The 16,862-nt window shown below is 37.1% G+C and overlaps 1 protein-coding gene across 1 annotated transcript; it reads right to left on the minus strand.

Moving 5' to 3' along the window:
• Nucleotides 1–172: 172 nt before the first annotated feature.
• tsg101a (tumor susceptibility 101a) lies at nt 173–16,160 on the minus strand. Its single transcript, XM_079809886.1, has 10 exons — nt 15,785–16,160; nt 13,538–13,625; nt 13,396–13,461; nt 13,152–13,315; nt 12,895–13,021; nt 9,703–9,760; nt 9,432–9,526; nt 2,063–2,265; nt 1,705–1,944; nt 173–1,600 (listed from the first exon to the last, which is right to left on the minus strand). The coding sequence occupies exons 1-10, from the start codon at nt 15,824–15,826 to the stop codon at nt 1,511–1,513; spliced, it is 1,173 nt and encodes a 390-aa protein (XP_079666012.1). The 5' UTR covers nt 15,827–16,160; the 3' UTR covers nt 173–1,510.
• Between the last annotated feature and the right edge of the window lie 702 nt (nt 16,161–16,862).

Genomic DNA, 16,862 nt, shown 5'->3' on the forward strand with positions numbered 1-16,862 from the left:
AGGCAGGTGAGTTTGATCAAGGTTGGATCTAAACTCTGTAGGACAGTGGGCCTCGAGGACCAGGGTTGAGAACCCCTGGTTTAAATGATCTGTCAAAAGTGTACTACAGCATTTCCAAAGGTGCATTAAATGGCATCAATATCAGGCTGGTCTAGAGTTCAATCCTCAAGGACAAAATACAAGTTAGCTCAGTGGCACCTGCCAACCCTTTTATTACACACACTGATATGAAAACATGATTGCTGACTATTCACGAATCCATCATGATTAAAGATCATGTTCTTTTATTTGATCTGCTTGACAATTTACAGCCTGGAACTATTAAGAACAAATATTAGGGGAAAAGTCTCTAAGAAACAGCAACTCCCAAAAGTGCATTAAAACAACTGCAACTGAAATCCAACAGCTAAGATTAAAAAAAATAATTATTAATTTGAACACATTTGGAAGAATAAACAGACTGAAAATTGAAAGTACAGTACAACGCTTTATAGCTTTTCAGTTATCAAGTGAAATATTATTAGTAACAATCCATACTTTGTATATCACTAAATAGTTTACAGTTATAACATCATAACAATAAATCTGGAACACCAAATAGTTCCCAATTTTGATGAGATAAATTATAAACTCGGCAAAAGAAATGTAATACAACTGAAATATTGAACCATGAGTCGGTGTTCTCCATAAGTCAGTTCTCCATAAATGTCATATTTTACCCCAAAATAAATTATATTTTTCATAAAGTCAATTTTTGCATTATGATTTTACACATATTACCCTCAAATTCTCATTGTCAAGAGAAAAAAAAATTATGAAATGTCTTTTTTTTTTTTAACTGAATTTAAATTGTGCTGATTTTAATTGAAAACATTATGGTTTTTCTTACTGTATTACAGTAATGACAATAAGACTTTTTCTCTCACTATGGCAACAGGAATTTTGAGGGGGAAATGAACTTAAACTGTCACAATGACACAATGTAAAAAACCTTAATAGTCCTAAAAATAGGTTTCATCTTTTTATGCAAAACTTTTTTTGTGTGTGTGTTTTTGGGGGTGAATTTTCTGTGATTCACGTAGTAATGGAGTATGACAATATTTTGTAACAGTTCCTGAATGAAAATAGGACAATTGTGGATGATGTCACATTTTAAATGTATCACTTAGTACGTTTAATAGCAGTAGTATCTAAAGCCAGAGACCCAAACGCCTTCCGGTTTAACATGAGAAGCTCAAATGAAAGAAGGAACATAATGTCTGACGTCTCATTTACTTCTAATTCTCAGGACTAGTTTTTACCTTTTAGCACTTAAATATCATACCTGATTTTGCCTTTTCCAACTCAAGAAAATAAAACCAGGGAGGTACAGTAGCTAAAAGTCTCACAGAAGTAAAATATCATGAACTGGTGAAATGCCACGGACATACCACAAAGCGACCAGATCAGAGTCTGGGTCATATGATCAGAGCTGGAGTGTCGGGAGGAGAATGTACCGGTGGCGGCAGGGTCAGTAAAGGTCACTAAGTCCAGCGGTCTTCCGTGCTTTCTGCATGAGCGCTCGCAGCTGGAACTGTTTTCGGGACAGCAGACGCACATGCTGAGGAAAAAAAAACGGGACGAAGGGGGGGGGGATGTCAAACATAACACTAAGGAAAGTCAAATACAGGGCATTAAATGCCAAAACTTTTGTTCTGAACAAACCTTGAGAAAGACCTCCAGGTCGATGACTCCTCTACGCAGGGCTTCTCCCAGGTAAAAGATGGTGTCCTCTATAGCGTTCTCCTCTGCATACAGGTTCAGGATCTGTTTGTAGAGCGGGGCTGTGGGTATGATCACGTCGTCAATGTCGTTGTTTTCTGATTGGTTCTCCATCTTCTCCAGAGCTTCACTCAGTTCCTCGTCCTTCTTCTTGAGGAGCTCAATGTTTCTGTCCACCTCAGCCTAAGGACGCACACACCACAGACACACATCTAATGTCATACTTCTACCAAAATTGTGATCTCAATGCAGAATTTGGGAAGAACAGCCTTCCCTATAGAATAATTGCAAACGTTCTCACCACTTCCTGGTCCAGGCGGGACACCATGTCTTCCAGCTTCTGGTGTCCTTTCTTCAGGTCTTCCTCCGTCCTCTTCAGGGCGTCCAGCTCGGCTTGCGCTCTGTCCATCTCCTCCTTCATTCTCCAGCGCAGTTTATCGCTCACAGCTGAGATTAGTGAAGCTCGGATGGTGTCCTCACCGATGGTACCATCACGACTTGGACCTAGAGGGAAAAGACAGAGACACAAATTTAGTGCCACTGTTTTAGAGGAATTGTTCAGACACCTTGCTCAAGGACACACTGGTGGTGGCTGTTGGATTTCAGTTGCAGTTGTACTTTTGGGAGTTGCTGTTTCTTAGAGACTTTTCCCCTAATATTTGTTCTTAATAGTTTCAGGCTGTAAATTGTCAAGCAGATCATATAAAAGAACTTGATCTTTAATCATGATGGATTTGTGAATAGTCAGCAATCATGTTTTCATATCAGTGTGTGTAATAAAACGGTTGGCGAGTGCCACTGTGCTAACTTGTATTTTGACCTTGAGGATCAAGGACCATCTCTATTAACCCACTAGACCTCTCTATCTCTATGATTCAAAATGCTTTAGGGTAAATTCTGGTAGGGCAGGCTGACATATGTCATGATACATTAGAGATTTTGCTGCCGTTCCTGGAGCTCAAACAGTAGAGCATGGCACTATCAACACCAAGATTATGAGTTTGATTCCTAAGGAATGCATGAGATAAATAAAAAGAATGCACTGAATGCAATGTAAGCTGCTTTGGATGAAAGCATCTTCTAAATGTACATTTAATGAGATCAATTTAAGAAACATCGAGTCTCTATCAGATTGTGTATGCACTGATCCTCAACCAGCCCGTCTCCGGCGTGATGACTGAACCAGATGAAACTGGATTAATAGTCAGAATTTTCCGATCCAATCTGACTCCTGACCTGTAATGCTGCCTGAATCATAATCATACTCTGTTTGTTCGTTGGAGAACTGGCCCCCCCACAGAGCCTGGTTTCTCCCAAGAAAAATCTCCATTATGTCACCTGATGGAGAATTGGTTCCTTGCCACCATCGCCTTTGGCTTTTGGCTTGCTCAGTTGGGGACACTAAATATTCAAATATATTACTGATCCCCCTGCACTGCCACCATTGTATGAGAATTGAACTGAGCCGGATACTGACATCACTGTTTTCTCTCCTCATACAGCCGAAACAAATTTTGTTGCATTATTTTCCTGTTATCACTGTAAAGCTGCTTTGAAACTATTTGCATTGTAAAAAGCGCTACATAAAAAAACGTAAAAAAAAACACTAAAATAAAATGTTTTATGTTTTTACAACTTTACAACATTCCACTGTGTCCATTCTTCCAGAAGTTGTGCTTCGGAGAATGTCTGCTTTCAGTGGGCAGCTCAGATGAAACGTGTCCATATCATCTCAGTCATACAGAGACACTCAGTGTGATTATAGACTCACACATTCTGCATAGCACTGTAGTGAATGTCATGGTTCAAACCTAATGATGAGAGTTTGCTGGGGACTGATATCCTCCTCCCACTCCTGCCACTCTAAATATACCCACTAGCCTCTCTGCTTAACTGGATGAATCAAGTCCTTTGACCTTTACCAGCTCAGAATCTAGTTACAGGACCAACCTTTCAGAGCGCTCCAACGAGGTCACTGTAAACGAGGCACGGAGCCAGGCAGAAGACCAGAGGTCAGCAGGGTCAAGGCAAAGCAGAGATAGATGGGTAGAGTGAATGTAAAGGGTGAATTGTGTTGTACTTTTATGAAACTGACATTAACACATTGTCTCATGCAATTCGGGGTAGCCTGTGTCTTGTCCAATATCTTATTTTAGATGAACTCCCAATACTGCAATATACTCTTGACCACTGAGTTAAAGTCTAGTTAAATAATATGATATACAGTGCATCCGGAAAGTATTCACAGCGCTTCACTTTTTCCACATTTTGTTATGTTACAGCCTTATTCCAAAATGGATTCAATTCATTATTTTTTTCCTCAATTCTACAAACCTTAATACCCCATAATGCTTAAGTGAAAGAAGTTTGCTTGAAAAAAAATCACATGTAGATAAGTATTCACAGCCTTTGCTCAATACTTTGTTGAAGCTCTTTTGGCACCAATTACAGCCTCAAGTCTTTTTGGATATGATGCTACAAGCTTGGCACACCTATTTTGGGCAGTTTCTCCCATTCTTCTTTGCAGTCTCCCAGTTCCTGCCGCTGAAAAACATCCCCACAGCATGATGCTGCCACCACCATGCTTCACTGTAGGGATGGTATTGGCCAGTTGATGAGCGGTGCCAGGTTTCCTCCAGACATGACGCTTTCCATTCAGGCCAAAGAGTTATATCTTTGTTTAATTAGACCAGAGAATTTTGTTTCTCATGGTCTGAGAGTTCTTCAGGTGCCTTTTGGCAAACTCCAGGCGGGCTGTCATGTGCCTTTTACTGAGGAGTGGCTTCCGTCCGGCAACTCGACCATACAGGCCTGATTGGTGGAGTGCTGCAGAGATGGTTGTTCTTCTGGAAGGTTCTCCTCTCTCCACAGAGAAACGCTGGAGCTCTGTCAGAGTGACCATCGAGTTTTCTGATCACCTACCTGACTAATGCCTTTCTACCCCGATCACTCAGTTTGGCTGGGTGGCCAGCTCTAGGAAGAGTCCTGGTGGTTCCAAACTTCTTCCATTTATGGGTGATGGAGGCCACTGTGTTCATTGGGACCTTCAAAGCTGCAGACATATTCTGTACCCTTCCCCAGATCTGCGCCTCGATACAAACCTGTCTCAGAGGTCTATTGGCAATTTTTTGGACTTCATGGCTTGGTTTGTGCTCTGACATGCACTGTTAGCTGTGGGACCTTATATAGATAGGTGTGTCCCTTTCCAAATCATGTCCAATCAACTGAATTTACCACAGATGGACTCCAATCAAGATGTAGGAACATCTCAAGGGTGATCAGAGGAAACAGGATGCACCTGAGCTCAATTTTGAGTGTCAAAAGTTGTTGTACTAGTATCGGAAATATCACTGATACCACAACAAATTCTGGCATCGGTATCGGCGAGTACTTGAACCCATGTACCGATCCGATACCATTTTCTTAAACAAGACCTAGTTATGACCATAGACAGTAAAATTACCACGAGCTTTGCCTAACCACTGCACGGTTCTTCTTCGCTGCTCAGAATGCATTGCAAACACAGGAAGTTGTGCTGTGTTGCCACAAGCAATCCCTGTTTAGAGCAGCGAAGAAGAAATTAAAATGTGTTAGCAGTATGTACGCTGTTTAGCAGTATTTCAGACTTGACCAACCAGACAGTAATACGGCGACTAGGGATGTCACAAGTACGGGTACTTCAGTACCAAGTAGGTGCTGAAATTTAAAAAAATGTGATGATATGCTTTGATTTGAAAGACTTGTTGTATCGGTTTTAAAGAGCACCTATCATGGAATTTTGAAATTTACCTTTCATGTAGTGTGTAACATAGATCTAAGTGAACAAAAACATCCTGCAAAGTTTGAAATATGACAGTGCACCGTATATATAGTTATTTTCTTTCAAAAGTAAGAGTCGACTCTGAGTCATTTTTAAGAATCGTTAGAAGACCGAAGCTTTTTCTCTGACTAGATGACGTCAACTTGTCAAGTTATTTGAATACGATACGCCCACTTATTGCGCTCCAAGACGCCAGTGAAAACTAGAAAACATCATGGCGACGAGACGCTGTGTTCTGAAGTGCGACTCAAAAGCAAACTTTTTTCATCTGCCCAAGGATGAGCATTTGAAGACTAAGTGGCTTGAAGACAAACCATACATCGTCGCGATTGAGTGTTTATTAGTCTTCAAATGTCTCTATTTGCATGTTTCGCGATCTCAGAAAGCTTTTATTATGGACTTCTATTATGGCACATGGTATCTTCTTCGTCTGTCTGTACCATATATGGACTGCATGTGCACAGAGCGCCCTCCGGCTGCCAGTATGAATTGAAAACAACACATAAGAGACTCAAGCGCTCATGATTAGGCTACATCTGCGCATTTTGAGGAAGTATTGAATAAAAAATACTCCTCTGTTTAGAAATTTGACACAGACATATGAGAATCTATCAATATGTCTCCTCATCTGCACACTTTTAAACTAAAAGCCCTGAGGGATGTTGATTTGTCGCGAGTCTTCGTGAGGAGAACAGAGGAGTTTTTTTATGAATGAGATCAGCTGAGGCTCATATTACAATCAAACGGTACCGACGCGGTTTTCATATTCATAACTCCTGACACATATTAACAAATTACTGTCACTATAAGACTTTGATGGGCGTTCCGTTTCCGAAAATATCTGCACAAACTATACCAATCACAAATGACTGGGTCATCGGACCAATCACCGCAGATTAGCGTCACGTAAAGGCGGGGTTTTGAAAAGTGAATCACTAAAGGAATCATTTGAGAATCGCTGTCAAAACAGGTAAAAATAAATGCATATTATAAGAAAACTAAAGTCTTTTTTGTCATTGCATGCATGCAAAACTGTTGTTGGGGACTTCTAAAACAATATTTGGAACATTTTATATGCCATAATAGGTGCTCTTTAAAGGATCAGGTTAAATCATTCCATGACCCATTTCAGTTTGCATACAAGGTTGGACGGTGCACTGAGGATGTTATTAAGTGTATCACTCATTTGGTGAATAGCCATTTAGAAGATTCCCAAGCATATGCTTGTTTACTTTTTATAGATTTTAGTTTAAAGCGTTTAATAAACTTCAACCCAAGATACTGATAAAGAAGTTGATAGAGTTAAATGTAAATACATTCTGCATTAAGTGGTTTTATTATTTTTTTAACTAATCGTACACAACAGGTCAGAGTTAATAACTCCTATTCTGAGGTGAAAACTATTAACATAGGGGCACCGCAAGGTTGTGTCAGCTCACCCATTTTATTTACACTATATACTAATGAGTGTGTTTGCTAGTCAGGAGAATAGATTCTTCATCAAATTTTCTGATGACACTGCAATATTGAGTTTGTTGAATAGGAAAACCAAACTTTTGCAGTACTTTTCTGATGTTGACAGGTTTGTAGGTTGGTGTGATACTAATTCTTTGATTTTAAATGAAACAAAGACTGTTGAAATTATTTTCGATCCTAGATCTGTGCGTGATCACAGTCCTGTTATAGAACATGGTAATATTATTGAACAGGTTTTAAGTACTTAGGTGTTTATGTGGGCAATTTATTATGCTGGTCTTCTCACATCAACAGTCTGTGCTCTAGATTACAGCAGAGGTTATATTTCCTGCGAAGGTTAAAAGTGTTCGGGGTAAACCAGAAGATCTTGTTTTTGTTTAATCAGTCTGTATTTGAGAGTTTAATAAGATATGGTGTGAAAATCTGACTGTTCAATCAAAATTCAAAACTAGCACGACTGGTACACGCTGCTCAAAAAATTATAGGGTTGGAGGAAAAACGAACCATACAAGAGATGTACAAGGCATCTATTTTAAAGCAAGCTAAACTAATTTTTTTTGATGATACACACATTTTACATATGAATTTTTATTTGTTACCATCAGGGAGACGATTTAGGGTTTTGATGTGCACGTCAAATTGTTACAAAAATTATTTTGTGCCAACTGCGGTTAAAATTGTAAATAGAGAATGATATGATGCTGTATTTTATATATTAGAATGAGTGCTTTTTTATTTATTTATTAAATATAATGTATGCATTATGTATGTATTGTATTGTATTGTGTACTGGCTGTGTCATGAAGACAAATTTCCTAGAAATGGGACAAAAAAGTATCTTTTATTCTGTTCTATTCTATTCTATTCTATACACTCTGCGCAATCTGACACCAGGCGTGATTGCAAGTGTTTATTGCTAGTTTCAGCCCTATGCAGTTATCATTTTTACATCCAGCACCACGTTGTTTAAATAACAAATGCACTCGCGCCCATTTGTTCGGCCACGGGCGTGCTGGTCTGAAAACTAGGTGTTCAGGCGCATTGTTGATGTTGCTATTTGAGGAACTGATAACGACTGCGCCATTGACCCACAAAAACCTGGTCTAAAGTCAGTAGTATTTTTTGTGTTATTTAAAGGGCGCGTTATTAATATGCGCCTATAGGCGGGTGCACAACGCGTATACACTCTGCTTATTATACACACAGGGTGTAAAGCAGCACACAAACTTTTTGAAATATTAAAAATAAAAGGATTCCTGTGTTCAGTTTTTCCGCTTGCGAATTCCGGCATGTAAATAGCAAAACCGCCATGGTGCAAGCGCAACTGGTTTTTAAAGGGAATGGGAGATGAGACTTTGATTGGTTTATTGCACATTACACCCAAACACACCCATGACTCCTTAAGAGACTAGGTACAACCCTTTTGGATCATGCACCTGGCGCGCCGATAATTTTTTTCTCGTTAAACTAGCAAATTCAAATGAATTCAGATTCAAACTGAATGCTACCACTTCAGTTTAGCTCAGATTCAGTGTTGCTAATTCAGATTAACTCAGATTCTTAATGAATTATGCCAGTTCAAATTAATTCAGAATCACTGATTCTGATTCAGTGTTGCCAATGCAGATTAACCCAGATTCATACTTAATGTTGCAAATTCTGCACTGTTAAATCAGACCTACTCTTTTTCATTCTTGAAGGGATAGCTCACAGCTGACGCTATGTTTGCTTGCAACAGAGAGCGAGGATGTGTCTTGGATTGTTCATCATAATGGTACTTACCTGTTCTTATCCTGGATGCCTATATAAAAATGTAATTTTGCTTGCACAATCTCAATCGGGAAGACTTTTCACAGATTTTCACAGATTAAGCTCGGGCTGCAGACTGCCATGAATGCGCTCAAGATCATTTTCCAAGGCTGATTACAGGTAATATTGTTGTAAATAATGTTCAGTTTCTTGCACAGACTGATCGTTTCGCTTCATAAGACCTCAATGTATCATCAGGAGCCGTGGGTATTCATTTTTTTTTGCCTGTACATGTTTTTTTTTTTACTATCAAAGTGACGGTAGCCATTGACTTGCATTATAAGAATCACCAAGGCCTTCAGTTTCAGCTAAAAATCTTCTTTACTGTTCAACGAAATAAAAAAAGTCATCTTGGATGGCCTGAGGGTGAGTAAATTAACAGCAAATTTTCAATTTTGGGTGAACTATCCCTTTAATATTGCCACTTCAAATTCACATCAACCCAGATGGAGAATAAATGTTGCCAATTCAGACTTATTCTAAGGTTACTGTGATTTGTGGGTTAAAATTATATATGAAGTAGATTAATTCCAGAAATGAGCTAAATGCAAACATGACAACTCACCCACAGTAGTGACAGGAGTCTGGGAAGTGTAATGTGCAGGACCACCTGTGGCCGGATAAGCATTGCCTCCTGGGTAAGGGTAACCTGGGTAACCACTGAAGCAGACATAAATCATTACATTACCAATTAATCACACTCTTTAATTACAACACAGCCTTAAACCATGTGTTTTCATATCATGAGTGTTGGAGAAGATATTAATGACTTTAACATGTTTATTAAATATTGTTCAGGCTGTTGCATCTGATATTTGGTCAGACTGAATCATTACCATGGGTTTGGGTTGGGCCCATAGGGAGATACTGCTGGCATTCCTTGCATATAGGACTCTAGAAGGAGGAGGAGGAGGACACAAAACAAATACTTTAATATGCATTGCTGGTGTAGGGAGACATCTGCTGTTTAAAACCAGCATTACTTTGAAAAATGGGAATGGTTAAGTGATCATGTGAAGCTTATTTCATATTTGAACAATCTGAGCCGAAAAATGAAAATCACAAGAAAGTCTACATTTTCAGTGCCCAAATTATATCGATATTGCAATCAAAAAAACGTACATTAAGTTTTCCTCATAACAGATTAAAGTATCTATGTTAACCACCACACATGATCCTATAAGGACATACAGTATCAAGAAATCTCTGTATCCTAAAAGAAAATAATTTGAAATTATATTTTGCGAAAAGAACATAAATTTAGTACCATTAAGATTTTGACTGTGACATTATTTTTATGCCATTTTTTATATTTATATATATTTTTTTATTATTCAGTTTACCAATATATTTATTTTATTCAATTTATTCAACAAATACTGTAGTGTTGTATACTACCATGTACAGTTGTGTTCAGAATTATTGGCACCCCTGTCAAATATGATTAAAGATGGTTGTGAAAATAAATCTGCATTGTTTATCCTTTTGATCTATCATTCAAAAAATTTGCAAAAACCTAACCTTTCATTGAAGTAAAATAATGGAAAGTCAGGGGGAAATCTCATTATGAAATAAATGCTTTTCTCCAAAACAAGTTGGCCATAATTATTAGCACCCCTAGAATTTTTTATGAGTAAAATATTTCTTAAGTATATTCCCATTAATATTAAATAATTTTAGCAGACCAGGGGTCCGTTCTTCGTACCTCGCTTAATACATCTTAGATGATTTGACAGATCCCAGATATTTTAATTGTGATAACTGATCTCTGGCTAATTTGGTTCTTCAAACAAATTTGCAGATTGGATTTAAAATATCTGGATTCAATTATCTAAGATTACTGAGCGTTATTGTGTTCCCTGAAGAGGGCAGATGCATCAATACTTGAAACCACGATCAGCAATGCAGTGATTGGCTGGCATCAAAAGACAACGCAATGACATCATATAATTAAAAAAGCCACCTGGCAAAAAACTTGACAAATTACACACAAAAAAACCCCACGAATTTCTGGACCTTAATAAGGAAATAGCCAAACGACCAAACCAACATAAAAGTTATAATAGATAAATGATAAATGTTTTTGTTTTGTTAAACATGATTACCAATTGTATATATTCACGAATTTATAGTTTTTGTTCACCCTTTACATTTTTATTTCTTTGTTGTAATTAGCAAATGAATTACATTTTTTAGTCAATTTGAAGCGACAGTATTAAAGTTCAAGATCAAGTTATTTGCATCTCCTGCGCTGCATCAAGCCACTCCCATAATATACGTCATCACATAATAAAATATAAATATTAGATGAAAGAAATGTAAACTTAAACTCAACCTAAATTAGAAATGCTGCCTTGGCAACTAACTGAAATAAATATGTTTAATTGAAAGTACAAAAATGACTAAAACTAAAATCTAAATAAATGTAAAGCTAAATAGAAAATATTTAATTAAAAACTAAGCCAGCTACTCCGATGTTTACATTGTATCCCGTGCATGCGTCGTGGTGCTCATGTGAACAGCATCGGCTGCACCGTTTATAACGTAAACTGCGTAGGAGACTGACACAGGCTAGAATACGTTATTTTTGTTTGTTTTTGCACACACAAATTATTCTCGTCGCTTCATCAAATTAAGTATAAAATTAAGAGTCCCATTGACTATTTTAAGAATGTTTCTAATAACTTTCTGGACCTTGAAAGTGTCTATGAAGGGGTCAGAGCTCGGCTGTTTTCGGAAAGAATCGGTACAGTGTATCTGTCTTTGATAAATATAAAACTAAAGACTCTTCGGAGACATGAAGGATGCAATACTACTAGGGGTCGACCGATATGGATTATTTAGTGCCGATGCCGATACAGATTTTTTTTCATCAGCCTTAGCCGATGACCGATACGGGCTGCCGATTTTCTTGAGCCGATATTTGGAGCCGATACTGCTTTTGCTCCCTCAATTTACAACATAAAAATGATACAATGATCAGGATGATAACAATTTAAAATTTACAATTTAAATAAGGAACATTTATTGAACTAAAAAAAAACTATATTTAACAAATAGTAAAAACAGGTGATGTAGAACAAGAAAAAAAAAGAGTTCAGTGGTGAAAATAAATATTTAAGCATAAATAAAATAATTACACTATTGCACACAGTATCAACAAGCAAGCAGCATAATAAAGTGCACACTGACTGTGCTATACTTAATTTTAAAACTATTTACAACCTAGTCATTTAATGGTTACACTCTAAAAAATGCTGGGTTAAAAATAACCCAAGTTGGGTTGAATATGGACTAACCCAGCAATTGGGTTGTTTTGACCCAGCGGTTGGGTTAAATGTTTGCTTAAAACAACCCAATTGCTGGGTTAGTCCATTTTCAACCCAACTTGGGTTATTTTTAACCCAGCATTTTTTAGAGTGTAGGTGCACTTAACTTAATCTCTTGTAGAGCAACACAAGCGGTAATTCAGGAAAAAAATCTCCCAATGCTCCACGTGAAACTTCATTCTTTCGACCTTTTACCATTGTGTCAATTCTCAATTGATTTTGATTAATATGCGCGAGGGAGGGAGAGCAAGACAGTTTGAAGACGGTGAGAGCTGCCCTGTGGATGCCTGTCTGTAAATAATGCAGGGAAAAAAATATCGGTCCAATGCAGCAGCCTTGTATCGGCCGATGCCGATACACGTAAAAATAGCAAATATCGGCCCAATATATCGGCCGGCCGATATATCGGTCTATCACTAAATACTACTCTATATGATCTCAAGATTTAACATGAGACTGGCAGAAATTGTGTGTTATGAACCCTTTAAAACATAAACAACAGTTTTTACAAAGATACTCGCAAAGATGGGCATTTTGACACATAAGTGTGTGTATTGGCCAATTTTAGTGACTCCCAATTGAGTTAAAGAATGTGATTATCGCCCGATACCGATCTGCAGCCAATCGATCGGAGCATCTATAGTTTTCTGAGATTCACTCCTGAACACACGATTTGAAGAGATGGAAATGCGTGCTTACGGTTCGGGGGTCCGGCTGCTTGGAAGGCCTGGTAAGGAGGTTGTGTGGTGGGTCTGGAGAAAACCGGCGGCTCCTCACCAAACACCACAATCATCACCTGGATAAGCCCGTATAGATCTGACTGAGGCTAATGGGCCAGGAGAAAGTTAAATAAAAGTTTAGTGAGAGGTTTGACATGTTCCAGGTTGCAAATTTCCATGAAAACGAAGACATGCCATTGATATTAGAATTAAATATTGTGATGGATCGAGTCGTACATGCTTCCACTCGTGCAGGTAGGGCAGGTAGATCTTGCCGTTGGCATCAATGTGTTTGCCAGTCTTGATCATCATCGCACTGGTGGGCTTCACAAAACATATCGGAGGATTGTAGGGATACGTGTCCAACAGCCACAAGCACACAGGGATATTGTACACATTCCCTGAGACAGGAAAACCAGTATAGTTATAAATGTTATAATGTTGCCTTCATGTTTACACCACAAACAATCATCTAACCCACCTCTATAACTAACTGGTACGGTTCCTGTGAGGCTCATCAAGTCTCTGGATGATCCGTCATTAAACACTGTGAAAGAAACATCAGTTACTCATAAAAAGCTACAGGAGATCTAGAAAGAGCAGATAGGATGAGAGAATCTTACCGTACGCATCCATAACGGGTTTGAGGTCTTTGTACTGAGAGATGACGTTTGTTATCTCTCGGACAGTCAGATCTCTGTACTTGTATTGCTGAATATATTAAAAAAAAATACACTAATATAAATAACCCAACAATCTGATTAACAAATTATTGTCTCCATTATAAAGTCTTATCACAATGAATTGTATGAAAATACATTGAATCAACATGACAATCAAACTATTTATTTGTATATTCAATAATGATATGTTAAGCATCATATACACCGATCAGGCATAACATTATGACCTAAAATTGTGTTGGTCCCCCTTTTGCTGCCAAAACAGCCCTGATCCGTCGAGGCATGGACTCCACTAGACCCCTGAAGGTGTGCTGTGGTATCTGGCACCACGATGTTAGCAGCAGATCCTTTAAGTCCTCTAAGTTGCAAGGTAAGGCCTCCATGGATCGGACTTGTTTGTTCAGCACATCCCACAGATGCTCGATTGGATTGCTCGTTGTGCTCCTCAAACCATTCCTGAAACATTTTTGCTTTGTGGCGGTGCATTATCCTGCTGAGAGAGCCACAGCCACCAGGGAATACCGTTTCCATGAAAGGGTGTACATGGTCTGCAACAATGCTTAGGTATGTGGTACGTGTCAAAGTAACATCCACATGGATGGCAGGACCCAAGGTTTCCCAGCAGAACATTGCCCAAAGCATCACACTGCCTCCGCCGGCTTGCCTTCTTCCCATAGTGCATCCTGGTGCCATGTGTTCCCAAGCCAAGGTAAGCGACACACACACACCAGCCTTCGCTCCCCTCGTGCATCAATAAGCCTTGGCCGGCCATGATCATGCCGCCGGTTCACCACTTGATAGATAGTCACCACTTTTGATAGATACTGACCACTGCAGACCGGGAACACCCCACAAGATCTGCAGTTTTGGAGATGCTCTGACCCAGTCGTCTAGCCATCACAATTTGGCCATTGTCAAACTCGCTCAAATCCTTACATTTGCCATTTTTTTCCTGCTTCTATTAACAAATCAACTTTGAGGACAAAATGTTCACTTGCTGCCTAATATATCCCACCCACTAACAGATGCCGTGATGAAGAGATAATCAGTGTTATTCACTTCACCTCATAATGTTATGCCTGATCGGTGTATGTAATAATGTTTGCTAATGTTATTCATTTCAGTTATTATAAAATATTAATATAACCATTTTGACTTTAAAAAGATAAAACAACATATGAAACCAATACGTTACCTATTTTAGTACATCTTTTATATAAGTAACCTGTCTAATACAGCAGATAAACTGAACTTAAACAAAAGTTTGAAATTGGGTCTTGGCATAACCGAGATAAATAAGTTTAAGTTGAAGTACTAAAATTGCTCAAACTAAAACGGAAATAAAATAAAGCTAAATAGAAATATCAAAAACCAATAACAAAACGCACAAAATTATTATAACCAATTAAAATAACTATTACTAAAACTTAAAATGAAAACTGAAAATATAACATTAAAAGCTATTTCAAAATATTAATAAACAGTATTATAGTATATTATTAATCCTAAAATAAAACACTGATGTATACAAACGTACATTAATGAGAAAATCTGTAAAATAAAAATCTTGATGCTAAGATTAATTTTCTTTATATTTTCTTATTTTAAAACAGTCTCTGTTATAAAGCCTTATCACAATGAATTGTGTGAAAATATATTTAATCAAGATACTAAATGTGCGTTCAACAATTAACTGACATGTAAACATCTTTGGTTACACTTTATTATACGGTGTCATTGTTACAGTGTATTTATGTATTTAAGTACTGAGTAAAATTTATTAACTACATGTACTTACTATAGGGTTAGGGTTTGGTTTAGGGTAAGGGTTATTGCATGTTATTATACATAATTTTGTGTTATTACTATGGCAAGTACATGAAATATATGTAACGAGGACACTGTAAAATAAAGTGTTATCGCTTGTTTTTTACTAATGTTAATTAAAGTTATTTAAAAAATATATATAACATAACCATTTTGCCTTTTAAAAAACACACAAATCCAGTGTGACAACTTTTCAGTACATCTTATATAAATACAGACAAATAGCCTGCCTACTACAGTCGAAATTACATTATTTTACATTTTAACACAATAAATATTAAATGCCCATCATAATCTTCCCCATTAAATTTAAGTAACTATTCAAATGAGAGATTACAGACCAAAAGGCACAATACAAACCTTCAGCATCTTTTTCAGAGCTCCTTCGTTGACAACAGCCATGATTTACTATGCAAATATAAAAAAAAACACACTAAATTCCTGAGAAAAAAAGAATAAATGTGTGAAATATATGAATGTGTCTCAGCTCAGGCCAAAACACTCTAACAAACCCTAATCACTCGTCTTAACGCCTGCTGTGTGACACAAACACACTCTAAACACCTTAAAGGCTCATTAATATAGTCTGAATTATAGCTATTTAAAGAGAATTCAATAAATATGAGTAAAGTCGGCGAGTGTTCATCTCGAGGAAGATAAACAAGACGAACGCATCGAGCGTCAAAACAGTGAGAGAGTTTCACTTCCGGTGGGTATGTGTTGGATTTTTCAAAATAAAAGTCTAACACGTAGTTTCTGTTTATGATAATAAATGACAAACATATCCAATTTATTAATAATTTATGATATACATTAAAAAATTATATAATGCGTATTCTCTACTTAATAGACTTTAATTTTTCTAATTTAGGTTAGTTCTCAGTTTTTAAATTACAAGTTTTTTCACAGTTTTTAAATGTAGGCTACATGTTACATATGTTACATTTACTTACCATAGTAATAATAACACACAATAATGTAAAATTACATGCAACTAACCCTTACCCTAAACCAAACCCTAACCCTATAGTAAGTACGTATAGTTAATTAATATTCCTCAGTACTAAAATATATAATTACACTGTAACAATGACAGTCTGTAACAGTTAATTGTTGAACGCACATTTAGTATGTCATCTTGATTAAATATATTTTCACACAATTCATTGTGATAAGGCTTTATAATGGAGACCGTTTTGAAATAAGAAAAGATAAAGAAAATTAATCTTAGCATCAAGATTTTTATTTAGCAGATTTTCTCGTTTGTAGGCTATACATCAGTGTTTTATTTTAAGATTAATAATATACTATAATAATGTTTATTTATATTTTGAAATAGCTTTTAATGTTATATTTTCAGTTTTCATTTTAAGTTTTAGAAATAGTTATTTTAATTAGTTATAATAATTTTGTGCATTTTGTCATTGTTTTTTATATT

Source organism: Gobio gobio (genome assembly GCF_949357685.1).
Source record: "Gobio gobio genome assembly, chromosome: 25".
Taxonomy (NCBI): Eukaryota; Metazoa; Chordata; class Actinopteri; order Cypriniformes; family Gobionidae; genus Gobio; species Gobio gobio.

What these genes read in the sequence shown, in the direction of transcription:
- tsg101a (XM_079809886.1), bottom strand. Translation starts at nt 15,826, where the DNA reads ATGGCTGTTGTCAACGAAGGAGCTCTGAAAAAGATGCTGAAG. An exon ending in ACCTGCACGAGTGGAAGCAT is followed by an intron (nt 13,022 to 13,151) that starts GTACGACTCGAT and finishes CTGGCCCATTAG; the next exon opens with CCTCAGTCAGATCTATACGG. An exon ending in AGCAGCCGGACCCCCGAACC is followed by an intron (nt 9,761 to 12,894) that starts GTAAGCACGCAT and finishes TCCTCCTTCTAG; the next exon opens with AGTCCTATATGCAAGGAATG.